We start from the raw sequence: 20,349 nt of genomic DNA, 5'->3' as shown, positions 1-20,349 counted from the left end.
TAGGAACATCTGTTTGCTTGCAGCAGTTGTAGCTGGTGAATACAACCTGAAAGTTAGACAGATGCTATCAAAATATGAGTACAATATAGCCCCTGTGTTTTGAAAGTTTCACTCTTTGAATTTAAAAGAATAAAAAGATTAATTAAGATTAATATTGAGTTGTTGTCTATGTTGAATAACTTCCTGCCATCTCTTTGCTCACGTGTGTCTCTCCTGTCTGTTTGTAGGAAGGCGAGACTAAAAGCGTGACCGTTGTCCTTCTTCGTGAGGGCGGCTCTCTGGGTTTTAACATCATAGGAGGAAGGCCATGCGTGGTAGGTTGAAAGCTGAGCAACTTGGAGGTTCCGTCTCCCCCACCCCCTCCCCGGTGATCAGCCAAGTGTCAAATGGCAAATAGTGGAAGTACCACAAGCCTCCTCTGTGCTGACTGCCGCAACTTAGACAGTCGTGCATGGTTTTTTTTTTTTTTTGGTTTTGTTTTTGACTGTGGATAGATGGACCGCATCTATCAAGTTTTATTGTGTTTATATATTGGTCTGGTTTAGCGGATTTGGCATTACAGATTAAAAAAAACTATAATTACTTTTATGGGAGTTAAATCTGGGATTATGGCTTCCACCACAGTTGTTTTGTCTCTAATTGAGGGGATTTTGGTGGTGAGGTAAACACAGAGGAGAGGAAAGGGTCTTTTAAACCCAGACTGAACTTTTCTCAGCCGCTTTCTGCCTCGAGGCCCCTGAAGTTAAAGTCATTAATGATGCCACGCGCTCTGCCGAGTGAAGGGTTGGAAAATATCTCAACGCTGGCATCTCCCATACACGGAGCTTCTTTCTGCAGCCGAGGTCTTATTGAAATGCCGTATCTGTTTCACTTCCACTGTTGCAGACTTGGTTTTCCACAGCCACAGTGACGCACTTTTCAGCAGTGACATAGATTATCGCAGTAAAACTTTTTATAGCAGGAAGCTATAAAAAGATCGACATTTAACCGTAGATTTGCTCGTGGAGTTGCTGTGACAGAGCCATGCATCAAACTTGTACGACAGCGGAGATAATACTTGGCTTTTGCTTTCCTAGTGAGCCTCAAATCATCAGGTGGTGTAAGAAGCTACTCATTAGAATTGGAAGTGGCTAATATCCTAGCAGCCTTTGACATGTGTGTTTCATGTGGCTGTTATACTGGTATGGCATGGTGAGCGCAATCAACTGCCAGGATTTGTGGTCTCCTAGATGAGCTTGTTTGTCTGCAGCTCATGTGATAGCGGTGAGGCAAAGTAGTAGTAGGCATGTTGTGGAACTTGCAGCAAAAGCACTGCAGTGTTAACACTGTACACGATGTCCCTGAAAGAGGAAGCAGACCAGAAATTATTAATTAGCATCTGTTCTGTAACTTCTGGGGTTTCTTTAAGTACCTAGTAAAATGTAGTTGTGTCACAGAGCCCAGCAGGAGTGTGGTACACATTTACATGTGGTTTTAAAGAGAGTACTAACATAGCTGTTAACCCAGACTTAGCTCTGACTCTGGGGTCACGGCCACAGAGTCGGATGTAGGCTACTTCATGCCCCTACAGCATGTCCGCGTGTCAACATTTAGGCCCTTCTGTAGACCAGGGTCAACCCTTTAAGGCCTGGGAAGCATGTGAAGTTAAAGCTTATCCCTAAGTCCACACTCAAGGGTAGGGTTAAAAGGGCATTTCACAGAAATTGCAAAAAGCCATATTTTTTCACTTAGTCTTGTTGCTGTTGAGCCTTCCAGATATTTTTGTTTTCTGTGTGCCCTGATTTGAGATATCTGCCTGGAAATTACTGCTGCCAGTAAAAGAAACTGCTGGCAGTAAAATTTTGTGGATTCACTGGAAATCTCCCTTAAATCTCAAGGCCAAACTAAATGTTGTTTGTGTCATTTATAGGGGTGGCAGCAATAGTTTGCTTGGGATTTTTTTTTTTTCTTTGTTATTTGGGTGAACTAAACCTTCAACTTTGTAGGCTTGCAAAGCGTTGTACAGACGCTCATGTGGTTTTGCCCACAACAACCAAACCCAGTGTTTCCAGTGTTTTTTAAAAGTACTTTTATTGCGCGATTTATTGAGACTTCTATAGGCTTTCCTTTCCTTAACGAGCCCTGTGAGCGCTGTGCTTCCATTAATCCGCTGAACATGCCTGCAATTTATTCCCGCAGGACGACAACGACAGCACTTCGAATGAAGGAATCTTTGTGTCCAAGATCGTGGAGAAAGGTCCAGCAGACAAAGAGGGAGGCCTTCAGATCCACGACAGAATAATAGAGGTATGTGTGTCCTCCTCTGTAATGCTTCATGTAAATGGGAGGGGGGGAACTACTGATGTAATGACTGTCTGCACCATAAAGAGGGAGAAACACCAAAGAATCACTCCATCTTTGTGTATGTTTGAGCTCTGAGCTCAAGCTGAACGCAATGCGTGACGTATGGAACCTGAATTAGCATTTTGGCCTTTTGTTGGCGCTCCCGAAAGTCAATCCTGCAGACGGTGAACGTCTCTGATACGATTCTACCAGTCGACATTGGCGATGTCAAGTAGGGCATCATTGCAGATAGGCCGAGATAAACCTGAGGCGAGGCTGTCTGTCTTTACTGTTGCTGGCTGATAGCGAGGGAGAGGAAAAGATGTCTTTTACTTCTCTCGTCCCAGCAAATAAATCCCTTTCGACAGAGCAGCCATGAAGCGTCCCCCTTTCGTCTCTAAACAGAACTTGATGTGGAAAGGCCAGCTCACCCTGAGGTCAACTTGAGGGATCCATTGAAAAACTCAGCATCACAAAGGTTGCTTTTATAGAATGGTTGTCAACCAGAATCGCTCACAACGGCTGCTTTGAAATGAGTCGTTTATGTCAATTGCAAGTGTGTATTACCGCCGGCCGCAAGATGACAAATATGGCTTGTCGCTGGCTTTATTGTTAAACCTCAGTGAAATTGCCCCCGGAGCATTTTTGACCAGCTCATTGCTCACAGAGACGCTTGTGGAAAGTGTTTACACACACGAAAAAAAGAAGACTCCCAACATCTGGACTCCGCTGATCGCTCTATCCTGTCATTTATGCAGTCGAATGCTAACTACTTGCAAAAAAAATGCCACAAGTCCTCTGGAGAAAGCCTCACGCTGTTGTTCCAAATAATATGGTTGTAAATCTGGCGACGTCGTGACTGAGAGGTTATGATGTGCTTGTCTTTGGTTTAGACCTCCTGAGCTAACACAGTCAAGTGTCTTGGTGCTCTCTGCAACTTAAGACCTCGTAACGAGGGCCGGTTGAACCAAAAAAGCCACTCAGAGATCAGCGACTCGAGACCTAAAGGGACTTGCCGTGGGCTGCTAGCTGATGTGTGGGGAGATTAGCTCATATGTCACACGAACGTGTACAAGTGTGTGTCTTTGCGAGCATCTGCCCTGCTTGGCTTTATGAGTTTGCGTGCACATGTTTGCCTGGGCGCGTGTAAGCACAGGATGCATGCGTTAATGGGCCAGATGTCGCTGTATTTGGTTACTTGAGAAGGTGTATCTATGGGGTTTAATGCTGTGATAGCCAATCCGGAGCGGAGAGGACGGAATTTGCTATAGGATAATGCTTCCCTCGTGTTTTTCATATTGTTTTCGCGCTATTGTAGGTGAAGCCACAGAATCTCTCCAGTGCAGGAAAGGCCTAAGGAGGTAGCACAGGTTCCTATAAAGTAACCTTTTCTTGACGAGAAGTGAGGGATTGCCATACAATACCCAGCAAATAAATCATCAGATTTAATAGACCGTTAAAGGCCGATACTTCACATTTACGCCATTCATCGGAAGGGAAACCTGAGAGCGAGGCAGCTTATATTTCCAAGGCTGCTTTTTTTTTTTTTTTTTTTTTTTTTTTTTTTTTGGTTGACTGGTTGAAGCAAGAAAGTACAATGTCACGGATTCCTGGACCACAATAAGAAATGTGACATCAAAACACAATTTGCTGTTGCACAGCTTTTATTCTGGACCTGAGGTGACTGGGTCTGTGAACTTTGTTTGTTCGCTGTCAAGAATCAAAGACGATGAAGCCTAAGTGCCTGAAGGCAGTTTCACGGTGTTTGGTAGAAACCAAGCAGCCTGTAACTGTGTCCTGTTTAGCATCCTGTGATGTATGCTGGAATTGCAGGAACAGTCAAACCTGGTTTATCTCATGTTTTACCAGAGATTGTTTTTCATGCACATAAAATATGATATCCGTGACTGCTGTGTTATCCTTTTTTGTAGTAGTAGTAGTGGAAATCATGCTTGCTTAAGACCTTTGTTTAATTTTATCTGTGCTGCTTTTCAGTATGGTTGCAGGATGTGTAAATATCAGGCAGGTTGTGAGGTTTCCTTTTCTGATTAGGCCCACAGCTAATCATCGGCGCTCAATTTTTACGAGTAATTTTCCAGTTTATCTTTTTAATCCTCCTGCCTGCCCGAACGTTCCCCGAGGCCAAGGTGATATCTTCAGATTGGTTTTTAAATCCATGTTCTTACTTCTGAAATTAGCTCGTTTTTCTTAGACAAGTAGATGGAAAAGTGAAAAGCAGACGACAAACTAACAATCTTTTTTTTGACTGAAGTGGTCCAAGGATAACTTTGCATCAAAGCACGTTTTGATGCATGACGATGGCAACGGAACAACAATAAGAATGAGTCTGTCTATCGTTCTGCTGTGTATTTGTAATTGAATAGAATCAAGTTGGCAGTGAGACGCAATCTGTTTGTGTTAACACGGTAACTAACTGTGATAAACTGGTAAAAGCTGCCTGTTGCCATCTGATGGAAACCTGTTGCTGTGCCCACATACAGAAATTGACATTAACTTTTTCATTCACAGTCCAAGCAGCCCCTCATAGATTTGAAATGGAATAAGAGAGAAGAGGATGGCTACATGTCTGCAAAACGATGACGCTCAACAACATTACTTTTACAGAGGAATGTAACAAGAATCTGACTCAGATTGATTGCAAACCGTCACCAATCTGTCTGAGAGCGATTGCACTTACTCTGAGTTGGGATGTGTTGTTTAGAGGCAGGTTGGCTCTCAGTCGGCGAGAGCAGCAAAAAGCAAATTAGCCCAGTCACCAGGCAACCGCTAATTTATTTCAAAAGGAGGCTGCCGTCCTATTTTTTACTCTAATTGGCTGAGCCTTAAGAATATAAGTCTCACATTTGCTTTCCTTTTAATTCTGCCATCGGTCTTTTTAACTGCTTGATGCTCTGCTGTGTTCATCAACAAACCAACACTCTCATGTGTTGTTTGCGAGTCTGATAAGCTACTTGCAAAACAAAGTACTGGAGTTTGAATATCAAAACTCTGGGCTATAAGAGGTTCTAAAAAGCCTCAGTCATTCTCAGTGGGTTGTAACTATAAACGATTTTTCATAATGCACCTTTGCACATTTCCTCTGCCCTAAGAGGGGAAAAAATATTGATTAATACAGCTTTAATAAGAAATAATTAATAAATGTGGAATCCTTTATTTTTAGCATCAGTGCCCTCATTTTCCATTATAGTGGAAATGGGGAAAAAAATAGCTTTTTGGGGGGTTTTTTTGGTTTTTTTTATCCTAACTCATGAAATCTGATTTGCAAGCCTATAGATGGGATCGTTTTGACAGCCCTTCAAAATCCTGCCATGGGGGCTCAACTGCTCTGTAAAGGACCAATCACATTACGGAGCAGTGAAATGCTCGTGCACCTGTGGAGGCAGCGCTGTCATCAGCCCCGCTGTTTTTCTCTACCTGTAGTAGAAGTGTTAGTTCCAGTAAATCTATATGGATGTAACATGTACCTGATGATTCGTGGCTTGTCCTGCTATAACAGGCTCTTAGCGGGGGAGTGCGACAGCAGATGGCTGTCCTCTAACCGAGCTGCAGGCTGGTATGAATCAGCACACGAGTACCTTCTTGTTCAGACACTTCTTTTTTTTTTTTTTCTTTTTTAAAAAAAAACAACCTTGAGTTGTGTTTGCTTTGGCTCACCTCTCTGCAAGCTGCAGAATCTTAGCACTCTGGTCAGGATCTGCTGGGATTGTGCCAGGATTTGATAAATAAGTTCTGATTGAACCTCGCACTGGTACCCGACTTCCCTAATCATGTCTTCGGGCATGAGTTGACTTTTTAGATCTGATTAAGAATGTTTTTCTCGTGTAAATGTAATCCCAGCATTTTGTCTTCAGCCTCACTTCACACAGATAAAGAGCCTCTTGCTGCTGTGCGTTTTCCTACATAAATGAACTTCCACTCTCTTCAAGCCTCTTTGCTATTCAACGTGACTAAGCCAGTGTCACAATCCCAGGATGGCTGCCCCTGAGCTCTCAGGGTGAACGGGATGTTTTCTGTGTAGGCTCCAAAGTGTGAAGCTAGGAAGAGAACGGAGACGCCTGGGCTGCTGTTGTAAATGTCACCTTGTAAAACCTCAGCAAGGCTTTTTTTGTTTGTTTGTTTGTTTAGGTCAGAAGGTGAACAGAAACAGTTACTTTAAAATAAACAGACACTAGGATAGGGTTGTTCGATATAACGATATATATCGGATGCCGTGTAACTCCGTGTAATAAATACTCACAAAGAAAACGGCAGCCGTTACAACTTATGTCTAAAAATGTATTGTTTCATGCATCGGTTAAAACACTCGACTCCGGGTAAAGGACGCGCAGCTGGAAACACTTCCCGCAAGTAGAGCTGCACGAGATTCACAGAATTTACAGAAAATGTTACATTTTTGTGATTTATATCGTTATCGGGACGATAGAATTCTTATATCGGGATATGAGATTTTGGTCATATCGCACAGCCCTACACTAGGACATATCCGCCTCTACGTGTTACGCCTGTTGTGTTTTTGATCAGAGCAGTGGCTAGCCTGCAGGAATGTGTCCCAGCTAACACAATATTTATATGAATGTGTAACAATGTGTAAACTTGAGCACTAGTCCTAAAACACCCGTATCATATTTATTATGTTCAACACAAGCTTATGTTACTTCAGGTTGGAATAATCGATGGGCTTTGGCCTTGGAGCTGAAGTTAACTGCATCGTAGATGCTACAGCTTGAAGAATTAATTTCAGTTCAATATTTAGAATATAGAACTGTAGTGCTTATTAAGGCAGCACATCTGCAGCTTCTTACTTGGTACTAGCTGCAGGGCTCAAAGGTCTCCTACACTTTGCCAGAATTCTGGCACTGGGTTGTATAATATATGACTGTAGATCATTATTTCTATGGTAAATCTTGGTTATGTTTTTTTAACTTTCCCACAGCTATGCTATGGCTGTTTGTCTATGTATAAAAACAGGAAGTCTTTATTTTGTGAAAATTATAAAGTCCTGTTTAAAACAAATAAAAATAACATTAAAAAAGACCAGAAGAGAGAGTGGAGGTGGACGGATGGAGAAGTCATAAACTGGCGGCTAATTACTGTAGTCTTAGTAACAGATTAATAAAACATTAGAGTGTCACTCACTAGAAAATAAACACAATATGATCCAAAAGGCACCAGAATCTCAAAGCAAAGCTTCTACACATTCATATAAATATTGTGTTAGCTGGAGAGGAACAGCTAACACAATATTAGTCTGATGCTTAGGTCTAACGATCAAAACATCCACACCTCCAGCTCCCACACCTTTACACCAACATTACTGTCATCATATATGATGAACTTGTAATCTTGTTGCCGTTGTTAATGGTTGTTTCCAAAATGGGTCCAGTTCTGTGACAAATTGCAGTCAGTTTCTGTCTTCAAAGTGATTTTGGTGTGTCGGGACGGCGATAAGGATTGAGTCGGTCCGTTACAAGTTTGCAGCTGAATGAGCTCAAGTTAGCAATTACGTTGTTTGTGCAGCAAAAATTGATAATCTGTTTACTGTCTACATACATAAAATACAAACTCACTTAACTGCTTACATTCAGAGTCCATCCATATTTAAAAAATAAAAATAAATTCTTAATAAAGAAATGGTGACAACCACAATTTAACTGCTAAATTACAGACGCTCTTAGCAACCTGGGTTTTCGATAGCAACCCAAACAGTTTGCAACCTGTGGAGCGTAGTCCCCTATTGCAAGAAGACACGTCACAGATGAGTTGCGCTCGTTATTGCAGACTGTCTCTTTGCCAACGCGTTCCACTCAATCTGTCTGTGGTTATAAATTAGTCAGCGATTATTTGCAAACCTTCACCAGAGTGATTACAGTCAGTCAGGTCAGACCGTGACTGTTTGGACCAGCCCAGTCACCTTGCAATCGAACGTGGTTGCCCACATGGTGATGATGTCGCACGCTCAATCTCTGGGCAACCATAACTACTTGCAGTCTGTCACCGAATGTGAAAAAATTCAGTTCAGTTTACTTTCCTATTATCACTCAAGAGTAACCGAGCGATTAGGTTGAAGGTGGAGCAGGATCATTTATCTTATAGTCTCGAGACCAAGTAGGCCATGACCCAGTAGGGGTTTGTTAGATTAGAAGTCTCGTTGATAGCTTACTAATTAAACTAACAGGCTATGCACCCTTTTTTTTCTGGTTGGCTTCAGTAAGGAGGTTGAGATAAAATTGTTCCATTAAAAACTCACCCAAGACGAAGAGATGCGACTTGATAGTTTGGAACGAGTCCAGAAATCTCACAGAAACACTCTGCAGCTATCAAAGTGTGCAAGTTTAAAAGTGAATGAATGAATCTTTGACACCAGTAGGTGCTTTGAGCAAATTTTTCAAAGCAGAGGACACTAAAGAGAACAATAAACTGAAATCTACAAAAAAAAAAATCAGCACTGGTCTTCATTTTGTGATGTTCTTTACAATTATAAAGACAATTTTAACATATTTGTAATATGTGTCAACTGGTTTATTTTAATTGAGTGAAAGCAAATTATATGTTTTTCCAAAACCTCAACTCTGATTTATTTATTTATTCAAGCATTCAGTCACATTCTGTTGTGCACACAGTGTCTGAAAGAAAAACGTCTTTGTTTTATACCCTGACCACCACCAGCACCACAAATATATCTCAGCCACAGAAACACTCCTTGCTTTAAGCCTTGACACTGTATGAGTTGTGTGCTTGCCCACAGTCGAGCATTAAACACCTAAAGCCTCCCCGCAGCTCCTTGAGTATCAAGTCACCAGGTCAGAGAGAGCATAAAACCCAGCCAGATAGCATTTAGCAGTGACTGACATGAAATGTGAAGTGAGCTCTGTTGGAGGTGAGTTCGAAGCACGGTTGTCAATGGCCCTTTATTCCTCCTTGGTGTGAGGACCAGCAAAAGCAAAATGCTGCCTTTTGTCATCGACCCTGTCATTCGTTTCCCTTCAGATACTGTTTGCTGGCAAAGCTTGGTTTCATTGGAGTTGATGTAGTAGGCGATTAAAATTGTGGGATTTGTTGGCTTGTTGCTCATGTCTGGATTTATTTTTTTTAAATGCCATCTTATGACAGACCGGTATGATTGGCTTGTCCCTTATTGTCTCTAACCAGTTGAAACTGCACATGGCCTCTCTAACAGGACATGTGTTAAGAAGTTCCCCAGGCGTTATTTCTGACCCGGAGGCCTATGAGGAGCAGACATAGTTATTTCCCTTAAGGGGATCACATGTTGTTTGGCATTCTGAGGCAAGAAACGGGCCTTTGTCCGGCCCTTTATTGGATTTTGGGCCCCTGTGCGGGAACGACGTGTTTATTCCCCAGATAGGCGAGCTGAATGTGGCCCTGCTCTGTTGCTCCTGACTGGCCCTGGACAGGATGAATCCACCACAGGCTACGTGGGCCAATCCTAGCAGCGGGCCGCATTCCTGTGCCCCCGTGGTCCAGCTGAGGCAAGAGCAGGACATTAAATCAAATCTAACTTTAAAAGAGTCCATAATCAGCTTCTGGTAGTAGCCAGTGCCCTATGCAGAGCTGGCTTTAAGAAACAAGGACAAGCACATCTTTGTTTCCACTACTCCATATTGGGGGAGAGGGAAAAAAATTAGATTTTAAGATGTGGAGTCATGTCAGTGTAGCGTTAGTGTGAGGTGTGCTTAAACTTCACTGTAGCCAGAAAGCTGCTCTCTTTGTGTGCTTTTTTTTTATATTTTATTTTTTTTATTAATTGTATTTTCCACTTACTTTAAACAGCTTCTGCCCTTAAAGGCGAGCGGGCGCGTGATGATTTTTTGTGGAGACATACAGTCTGGGGCACACTGTAAACGCGCTCACTCTGCTCCGACACAGTCCCGACTGGCTCCCTCGCTCACAGCTACAGTGGGCTTAATTTATGGTTCCTAAAAGGTTTAAGAACGGGTAGGGACAGATAGGTGCAATTTAGACCAATTTTCCTGTCAATCAATCACTGGCGTTGTGCAAATACATCAGCAACAATCAGCTCCGGTTGCTCTGTCAGCTGCTTCTCATGTCAGCCCCTGACCCCCGAGCACAGACTGCCCACCGACTCCTAATTAACTACCCTCAATTAAACCCTAATAGGCTGATTAACAGACCCTTAGTTGTGCTGTAATGGCCCGTCGTTTCCTCCCAGTGCCCCTCTGAAATGCATCCTGACTCTAGCATGTTAATCACCGCCCACTCCCTCTCACCGTTCCTGCCAATGTCTCTCTCTCACGCTCGCATTCTACCATAGTAGAGACTATCAATGAAATTGCCTTGTTAAATAGCAACAAAAAGGCACACGAGTCACAGTAATTATACCATGACGACACACTTTTCTTTTTTTTTTTTTGTGATTTGCCTTTTTCTTCCCTTTTGGAGCACGACAATTTAATCATTTCTATTGCATATCAAACAGCAGCGCTCCCCCTCCAAACTGGAAATAGTCAGTCAGTTCAAGAAAACATGTAACTCCTTCCCCGGGGAGACTGCAAGACCACAGTTTAGTACGCACATTGCCACTTCAAACTTCAGTCCTCCCGTCATCCATTCAGCTGCACCAAAAATAGCGCCACGCGTCAGCGTAGCTTTCTCAATATTTGACATGATCACAGCAGGGATCTCACAAGAGAGCAGATCTGAAACAGTGGCACAGTCCTAAAACCATCAGCCTAATGAAAGCGATGACAGTCGTCAGCAGATTTATTCTTCATTGTGCAGACCACAGTTTAAAAACTTACTGTTAGTACTTTTAAGAAGTTGTAAATCTCTCTGCTTGGTTTCTGCTGCAAAGAAGCCAGAAGTCTTGAAGTCTTTGACAAAAAAAAGACTGAAAGTACTTACTGTAACATGTAACATTAGGCCTCTATAGTGAACTCCAGTGAACTGTGATAGGAGCATTACGGCAAATAAATAATAAAATAAACGGGGACTGGCGAGGGAGGGAGTACTCCTTGCAGGGAAATCAATTAAGTGGAGAAACAGGCTGCTGAGCTCCGGCAGCAAACTTAAGAATACATGGTAAGGTGTTCCTATGCATGCAGCTTTTGTTTGTTCCATTTTGTAGAGTAGAAATTGAGCCGAACGGTGCCTGCAGTTGTTTCTTGCCTGACACAAGTCTGTTTTTTACGACCGGTGCGTTGATACACAGGGACTTTCCTGTTTTATGACATGGATTCCATCCCTTGTTTGTTGGCGGCAGACACTCTGTATATTTGTTTCTATGGAAATTGCTACTGACAGTGATTTAAACATGGTTTGTGTGGCACCGTGTGATCCAGCGTCGGTCCTCCTGCAGATTATAGGCTATAGATTTTGCTCATCAATCAAAGTGCCAGAGTATGCTTGTCTTCCTCTCATATGGAAGGATTACAGTCGTCGTTCCAGCGAGATGATGAAGCGGACTTCATTTCTTTTCCCACAGCTCTGTAGGACTCTAATCTCAACTTGCTTGTTAATCATGCTCACTTCCCTCTGTGTGGTGACATCAGAGATGTTTTTCATGCGTCTCCAAGTCTGCCTGCCTTTAAGATCTCCCTACGTTCTGAAACACTTCATCTCTTCTTAACTCCTGAAATCATTAAACTTAATGGTTCCCCAGAACTTAAAAGGTCCACGACTGACCATCAGCAAGGACAACACAGGAGGAGTCCAGGGTCAGAGGTATTGATTTTAGCATTAAGCCTCCTGGCTTTCTGAGACTTTACATTCTTGGCGAGGTGAGAGGGACGTGCCTTAGGTGGCTGCCCATTCAACCGATAACGGCCAGCAGCGCATGATGAATGTAGCGTGGCGAGCTGTAGTCCACGCCTGCACTGTATCAAGTGCGTCAGTCATGCTGTCAGTCTTGGTATTCCAGATCAAATGTGATTGGATTAAACCATTGCATTTGCCAATAATTAAAGTATGTATTCAGGAGCATGTCAGAGTAAGCTTGCAGTGTGTGATTTTATTTATTTATTTTTTAACAGTTCTCATATTGTGCCATATTCACGACTTCTATTCTCATGTTCCAAATTGCATCGAAAATTTGCTTACATTTTAATTAACCCACCAGATCGACTCAGTCACTCCAACATTAGTCACACTACATAACATTTCCTTGCATAATGACAACAACTTTGTCTGAAGCTGTTTTGAAGTGAGCCTAATCAGGCACTGCACACTGCTGCGGCACTAGGGGCCGTTGATAGCACTGCCAGCAGATGTTAGGTTCCTTTTTTTCTTTTTTTGAGGCTCCATTAGGATTTAACAGATGCAAAACACACAAGGTTGACATCACTGTGCATAATTGTCCCTCCTGTACAGACAGATGTTCTGTAATATCTGGGCTAATTGGGATATAACAACACATGCCAACTTAAAGAGAGACCTATTGTCTGTTTTGTTTTGTTTTTTTCCCCCCCTATACTTTGTCACATATGTACTGTTATGAAAGTGGAGGCTCATGTTGAACATTATTTGAGTTTCAAGTAATGAGCTAATAATCCCAGGGATTATTTGAAAGGATATATCCCTAATATGGCCATCTCAGGAACTCTGCTCTGGAGCCTAGAAGCCCCACCCACCTCCTGATTAAAACTTGATTACGAGGGGCAGCCAATTGCAAGATGGTTGGTTTAAAACGAGAGTGAAGGAAGCTAAAATGGCTTGCTTCACACAGAGGATGGACTGAATGGTTGCAATTTATTCTCATCCAAGAGTGTAAGCATGAAACTTTAGGTGGAATCATTTTTCTCTTTAACAGAATTAATAGCAAATACCTACCATAACATTTTTGCGCACAGCAGTCATGCAGTGCAACATTAGCATTACACCTACACCTGTTTAAACTTCAACATGTTTGGCACCTCCCCTCAGTGTGAGGTGTTCAGCAGTTTGTTGTGGTACAACATGCCTTCAGTTAGACTCACAACAGTAGTTGAGAAGTGGAAGCCTGGCGTCCCTTATCAAAATGTTTTCTTCACTCTACCAGCTAATCCTGACAACACGCCCCACTTTCACCACTCCCATTCTCCCCAGCTCCTCTTTAGAAGGTCTAGCGTGCCCATCCTTTCACCAGCCGACTAGGGGAACTGGTGGCTGCTGTGCTGCCTTTTCTTATGCAAATGTGTGCAAATAGAAAGCATTGTTCATCGGCGTGGCTCTCCATCTCAGTTACGCCGCTTTGCTCTGGCCTTTCTCTTGTTCCCCTGAGAGAGATGTTCCCTTTCAAGTGTTACCTCTCTGTCTCATTCAAGACTTCCTCTTTCCTTTTTTGACAAACAGCCCGGAGGAATGGTCGGAACCGGCTCATTGAGCAAGCTTTTCAGGGACGTGGAGAAATGGGGAGAGAGAGATGTTCTGCAGGCGCCTCCCTCACACATCCCTGCTTATGTCTTACTTCTTCCCTGCTCTCAAGAGGATGAGTTATTCTATAGCGGGAAGTACAGTGTGCTCTCTCTTGATACTCCCCTTTTCTCTGAGAAAGTACAGGTGCTCTCCCTCCAAGTGCACAATTCTCTGTGCTCTGATTCCACCTGTGTTTATGCTGTAATATATATCCCACATGTTCTGTATCACAGAGTAATATATTTCTAGTGATGGCTTAAAAAAAGCACATTTAACTTAGTCACAATGTTCAAAGCTCATCTGTGAAAAGGTGTTTAGTTATGTAGTTGGGGGAGGGAAAAAAAAAAAAGGAATTTGGGTTGGCTTGAGTTGGCACTTCTGTTATTCTTCTTTATTAAAAGCATATGTTTAATAACTCGTCTCTTCTGTTAACCCTGATCCACTACGGATTCTGTGCTCTCCTGAAAACGGTGCACCGTGTATCTGGGGCTGAATAGATTGTATCCACAAATTCCTGTAGATTATGACATACGATAGCTCTGAGGCAGAGAAAATCACCGGCAAGCTCAGGAGAAGGCCCGGACCACCGACTGAGAGCTCAGAGCCCCGTGCCAAGGTCAACGCCAAGATATCAATAAAATACCTTTACTCCGTGTTAACAGAGCGCTTCTTTGATTAGAACCTCCGCGAGAATATGTTGCATTTGCCACATGCCAGAAGACGTGCAGTCGCAGCCATTTTGTCTGCTTGTTGGAGAGAGATCCAAGCAGTTTTTTTTTTTCCCCCTCTTCTTCCCTCCATATTCTCGCTGTGTGATTGATATATGCAGGTGGTAAAGCATATTCCCCTGGGTAAGAATTCCCAGCTAACTTGAAAGGGAATGTTTTCCCTCTTAAACCATCTTATGAAAACAGTAGTCTCACAGCAGAAAGTCAGAAAGACCAAGAAAGGAAAAAGAAGTGTAATTTAATGTGTAATGTCTCTAACGTCATGCCAATTCTGCTTGGACAATAGGCCTCTGTAAGTCCATTGTAGGCTCTTTTAACACTCATAACACCATAAGCCCAGCTGCCTTGGGCTTACTTTTAAATACTGGGATATTAAGCCTTTTGTCACTACAGTTTCCACATTTGCTCAATCTGTGAAGGTTTACCCTGAAAATAAATGGAAGGAGGCTGCATGTGCCAAGAGGGAAGATGGAAAACTATTGCAGGGTAAGGCAGACATTGTTTTTGTCTGCAGTGTTCTGAAGTATTTAGGTCTATGTGTACATCAGTGAGTCCAGAACATTGAGCAGGGATGAAATCATGTTTTACTTTAGATAGTATTTTCTTAAAGAGGCCACAGGATCTTTGGATATGCTTCAGAAGAAGACTGAATCGCTTATGTCTACTACTCAGAATGTTAGTTTTTCTCTAAGAAGTCTTTAGCATTTTAATCTATGCAAAGGTTAAGTGCAACTTGCCTAACAGCATTTCCACAAAACTAATGGAAAGAGCCACAGTACTCGTTGGTTAAGTTACTCACACAGTTAGAGAGACTACGCACATATGTAGTCATGACAGTGGATCCATACACAGTTTAGGAATTGTAGATTTTAAGAGCTCACCTTTCTCAAATGAAGAATATAAAATAACTGTTAGAGATTCATTTATCCTTTGTCATTGTCAGGGATCATTTGTTAAAAGCAATTGATGATGTTTGAAACTCGATACTGATACCCGTAGGAGAAAAAAATCGTTAAAAAAAAAAAAAGAGTCATTATTCATTTTTATAAAAGTCAACCAGTGACAAGATCTGGGACTTAAGTGCATGTAAAAACAAACATTGTTAGTTGCACTTAACTGTGTTATCGTGTTAAATTACTGACTTTGTTAATGACAGGTCGGACTGATAGCATTTGCAGCCTAGCTTCCACATTAACACTGTTAGCCATTAGCTATATCCAGTTCTTGCTACATTAATGAGAACTTAATAGAAGGGTAAATGCTAATAGTTAAATGGCTAATGCTAACGTATGCACCAGCAGTGTTATCATTTATGTTAATGCTTTAAATGTTTTAGTGTTGTTGAACGGGAGCTTTACTGAACTCTCAGAATTCCTTATAACATGTTGCTCAGTGTTGTCAGCTACTGTTAATGTGTTCAGCTACTAGTGACTTTAGTATATCGAGTAAAGTTTTTGGATAACCCTGCTGGAAACTGCCATTTATGAATAATGCTGCTGTAAACTCAGAAACGATGACGGAAGCGGTGAACAAACTTCAGGTTTTTAACATTTTGTCAACACTCAACTTGTCTTTACTGGTAAACTTCATTAGTGCAGCCTGTCAGAGACACTGTGAATATTGTGGTGGTGTGGTTTAGTATAGTTTATATGTTATGGGCATTTTGATTTATCAGTGTGAAATTATAAGAGCTCAGTGAATGATACTTGAAAGATGTCTCGGCATTTTGTGTGACCAGCGATGATACTGAAGTGTAGAAAATGACAAATATACATATCCTTTGTGTAAGGGGGAAAAAAACATGGACTTTAACAATATGACCAACTCAGGACAAAGGAGAGACACATGCAGACACTCGGTCTGACCTGGCAAGATGGCTGTCCAGGGTTATGGAAAAATACCGCATGAGTGCATTTGTATACGGAATAGATATGTTCACATATTGTCAGATTAAGGGAGTGCATGTCTGCAAGGGAATTTTAATTCTCTCTAGCTTTGCTAAGCATAAGGACCCGCCATATCTCAGACACAGCTTAGATTTATACCAGATATACCTCTATATATACCTCTTTTGTTTTCATATCGTACAGCATCATCAAGCCTTATTCTGCCAGGGCATGCACTTTGGGCGATAACAGAAGAAAAAAAAAAAGGAAAATATGAGAGCTCAGGAATCCAGCCATCAGAAGCAGGACTGATGTAGATAAAGCAGAATTGGGCCACATTAAGGGGGAAACTGCCTCACTTTACTTGGCTTTGAAATCGTTGCATGGAAATAAGAAATCATTTTTTAATTAGTTTTATTTATTTATTTATTTTTTGGTTGTACGCCAAATGTGCTAGCTAACTTTTTTTCTGCTGTTGTCGTTAAAGAAGACCCTTGAAGGGAAAGGGAGGGCAAGCCTGTGAACGAACAAGGCTGGTTGTAGCACCGTGGCCTCTTTCCTCTCTAGCCATGCTATATCAGGCCAACAGCTGCTGTCTCTCAGCAAAGGCATGCTGGCTGCTGGAGCTTGGCTTCCATACACAGCGGATCTTACACAAGGCCCTTTATTTTTGGGCTTATGAGTTAGAAAAAGCACACACACACACAGAGGCCCAGCTCGATCCCGGACTCGGTAGAAGAAATAAAAAAAGCATTTGTTCATGTTCAACATGACAGGTTATGCTGTGCTGCATAGCTGCTGTCGTAGCCTGGAGTTTGAGATTCAAACAAGGTATCTCAGGTAAAGGCTATGCGTTGTGCTCCTCAACTCAAATTCCTTGAATCGGAGCCAAAGAAATGTAAGCCCTCCTCCAGCTGTCCCTTGGCACATCTAGACAAGGCCTTTATCTGATTTTTGGAGAGTTGGTGCTGTTTGAGCACTCGGCCTGTTCAGAGACAACAGGCTTGCACAATACAGGGCGAATGCCGCAGGGACGGCCTCCCAAGACAAAACTCCCCGAGCATCTGTAGTTTCTCTGTCAGCATTTTGCTGTCCTCACTTTTGTTTTTTTGGCATGCAGCAACTTTTTTTTTTTTTCCACGTTCCTACCAGATTTGATGGTTGGTGTAATATTTTTCAAACATTATTGCCTGGTGCTGTGAAAATAAGAACCGCATGTCTGTCTGCATTTTGCACATAAAGGTAAACTAAAAGCTCCTCTGTCTCAAATGAACACCCCCTCACCAAAAAAATCTCTATCTTGCGAGTCAGCTTCTTTGAGGTAAGGGACCACAACTGCAGCTCTTAACTCTGTCATTCGTCCCCAGGAAAGCATTTCAGCTCCTGTGAGAAACATTTCCACGTCCAGAATTCACACAATTCAGGCAACCACCCACCCCCCCACGTTCACATTTTCATTTAGGGCTTGGTTAGAAAGAGAAGTGGTTCCAGACTTTTAATGTCTGTCACAGCAGAAGTCAGCACAGTGTGATTATTTTAGTGCAAAGGTCCAAATAAACCCTATGTGGGTCACGACCTTACTGATCTGAACCAAATGTGCTGCACTTTGTGAACTTTGTTGAAAAATTGACTGTGCAGAGTAGCTGACTGTGAGCAACAATAGGCATTTTTGTTTTGTATGTTTTCCCCCCACAGTCGCTCTCCTTCCAAACTTTTCTCTGTCCAAAAACTGTCTCAACATTGAGAATGGTGCCGCACACAAACCTGGCTTTCTCCACACTGACATTTATGTGCCGTCGCTATTTGTCAGGGAGTTATCAGGCAGGTTTTTAGACAAATATACAAATCCTTACTTGAGCCAACATTTGAAGGCTCCTTCAAAATGCGTCCAGACAAATGCCTTTGTCATCGATCACTGGGCATTTACAAGTGTTGAGTAAGTGGATTTAGTTTTTTTGATGTTGCCCGCAGCTGCATGGAACTAGCGGACATCGGCATGTACGCTGCCATTCAAGTGGACAAATTTGGTTCGTTAAATTGGGGGGAGGGGGTTTCTTTGGAGAGTGAGTAATTCATCAACTGGTGAAAGTCAACACTTTTCAAACATGTTTAAAGCCTAGAGGAATTTACCAAACATGCTTCAGCTATCCCAGCAGTTTTCTACCACTCGACAAATTACTTGGCCCTTTCAAAAAGGAAAAAAAACCTTGTCAATATTTATGTAAGAGTGTACATTTAAGGGAGACAGATGGATCTCTGATCAAACATCTTTCATCTGCGACCTTCCTCTGACGAGACTCACAGAAGCCTTTAACCAGGCTGAGGGTAATCAGGAGTGCTCTGGGTGTTTGCTAGGAAAGTGAACTTCATGCTAACTTTTTTTTTTTTTTGCATGTACCCACCCCTTTCCACTACTATTACCATCATTGGCTTGCCTTAGGGAACCAAATGCATTGTAGACTATAACGATACAACATAGAGATATAACTGCTTAGATTCTGTAGACTGCAGCTGAATTCTGTTGTTTTACTCCTGAGCAATTCAAGTGCTCAATTCTTGCTATTGTGGCTACTGCCAACTCTGGCCACCATTTATTTGCAGTGAGTGTAGGCTGTCAGTCAGCTGTTTACCACAGCCAGGTCTCCACGTCTATTTATTAAGGAGGCTGTGGTCTGAAAAGAGTAAGTGAGTCAGTGATGCTCATTTCTGTCTGGTGACATTGATACTGAGGTGAGTTGTTGAGATATACTTACCAAACTTTTCTTTCGGTAAGTGCCCACTGTTTTTGAGGCTGTTAGCTGCTGTTAGTCCCTGTTAGCTGCTGTTAGTCTGTTAGTCCCTGTTAGCTGCCGTTAGCTTCTGTTAGCAGCTGTTAGCCTCTGCTAACATTGCTGGACTTTGACACCAAAGTATGATTTTTAGGACACTTAAGTCGAACAGTAGGTGACATAACAAACAGGTGCCCACTCCTAAGAATTTTTAATGAATCAATTCAAAGTTTATGATAAACTGATATCTATCAGTTTGTTTGAAGGGTCCTGCAGATGTGTCCTTGAGCCAATACAGCTGATTCAAATGGCTAAATGACCTCCTCAACATGTCTTGAAGTTCTCCAGAGGCCTGGTAAAGAACTAATCATGTGATTCAGGTGTGTTGACCCACAGTGATATCTAAAACCTGCAGGACCCTCGAAGCCTGGAGTTGCCCGCCCCTGCTCTACTCAATATATGTTTATGAGTACAACAATATTGTTTTCTGTTAAATAACCTAAATAGTACTTACTGTACCTTTTGAACTTTTCTAGACATGAGCCAGCAGAAGTGCATGTGATCCAATGGCAATTGAATTGGGACATTTAACTGTTTTCAATTTGCCAGCTTCTCGGTACAAAATTCATGTGATGTCTGATCGCAGCCAAGGAACAATTGTTCAGAGATTTCACAGAACTGAGTGGGTGTCACGAGTCCTGCCCTCCTCCGTGGTCTATTCCAGACAGCATCGTTGCTTAATGTGGGACTGATGTTCGTCAGTTTTACTTCACTACAAAGATATTCTTTATGTATGGTGAATTAGGTTTTCATCAAGGAAAGAGCTAAGCTTAAAGAGCCAACTCCAGCAGAAAAATGAACAATAGCAGCCCACATTTGCCAGTTCAACTTATTTTCACTTTGTAACACCTACAGACTACAAATGCACAACTGTGTCGGGACTTTAAACCAAACAGAGTATTTTCAGACCTGAGAACTGCCGCGTGTGAGAAAAGATAGCTGCAGACAATGTCCCGACATGATCCTCGCAAGATTTTCCAGTTCAGCTTGACCGTCCTCGACATTTCACTTCACCGTGACACATTGCAGTGACAGAAGTTAAATTCCTCTCAGTGTTTAGAACATGACAAGGGACAAAGACTGTTGGCAGGATTGAAACGTTCAAATCCATAGAGGACATTTGGCTCTGCTCACATTTCCAACTGTGTTTGTCCATGTGGCCATCACATGCTTCTAAATAAATGATTCATCTAGATA

The 20,349-nt window shown here is 42.2% G+C and overlaps 1 protein-coding gene across 2 annotated transcripts in view; it reads left to right on the top strand.

The window, feature by feature from the left end:
- The window catches only part of pdzrn3b (PDZ domain containing RING finger 3b), a 98,809-nt gene that overhangs the window by 7,410 nt on the left and 71,050 nt on the right, over nt 1-20,349 (top strand). Inside the window, exons 2-3 of one of the 2 annotated variants that reach the window (XM_082532724.1) lie at nt 228-314; nt 2,179-2,286. In XM_082532724.1, coding sequence (XP_082388850.1) covers nt 228-314; nt 2,179-2,286 — 195 coding nt within the window. The remainder of the gene's footprint in view (nt 1-227; nt 315-2,178; nt 2,287-20,349) is intronic. The other variant, XM_082532725.1, reaches the window with a different exon arrangement.

The sequence above is a fragment of the Aulonocara stuartgranti genome (assembly GCF_965226115.1).
Source record: "Aulonocara stuartgranti genome assembly, chromosome: 5".
NCBI classification, from domain to species: Eukaryota; Metazoa; Chordata; class Actinopteri; order Cichliformes; family Cichlidae; genus Aulonocara; species Aulonocara stuartgranti.
This window is presented reverse-complemented; position numbering and strand designations above follow the sequence as displayed.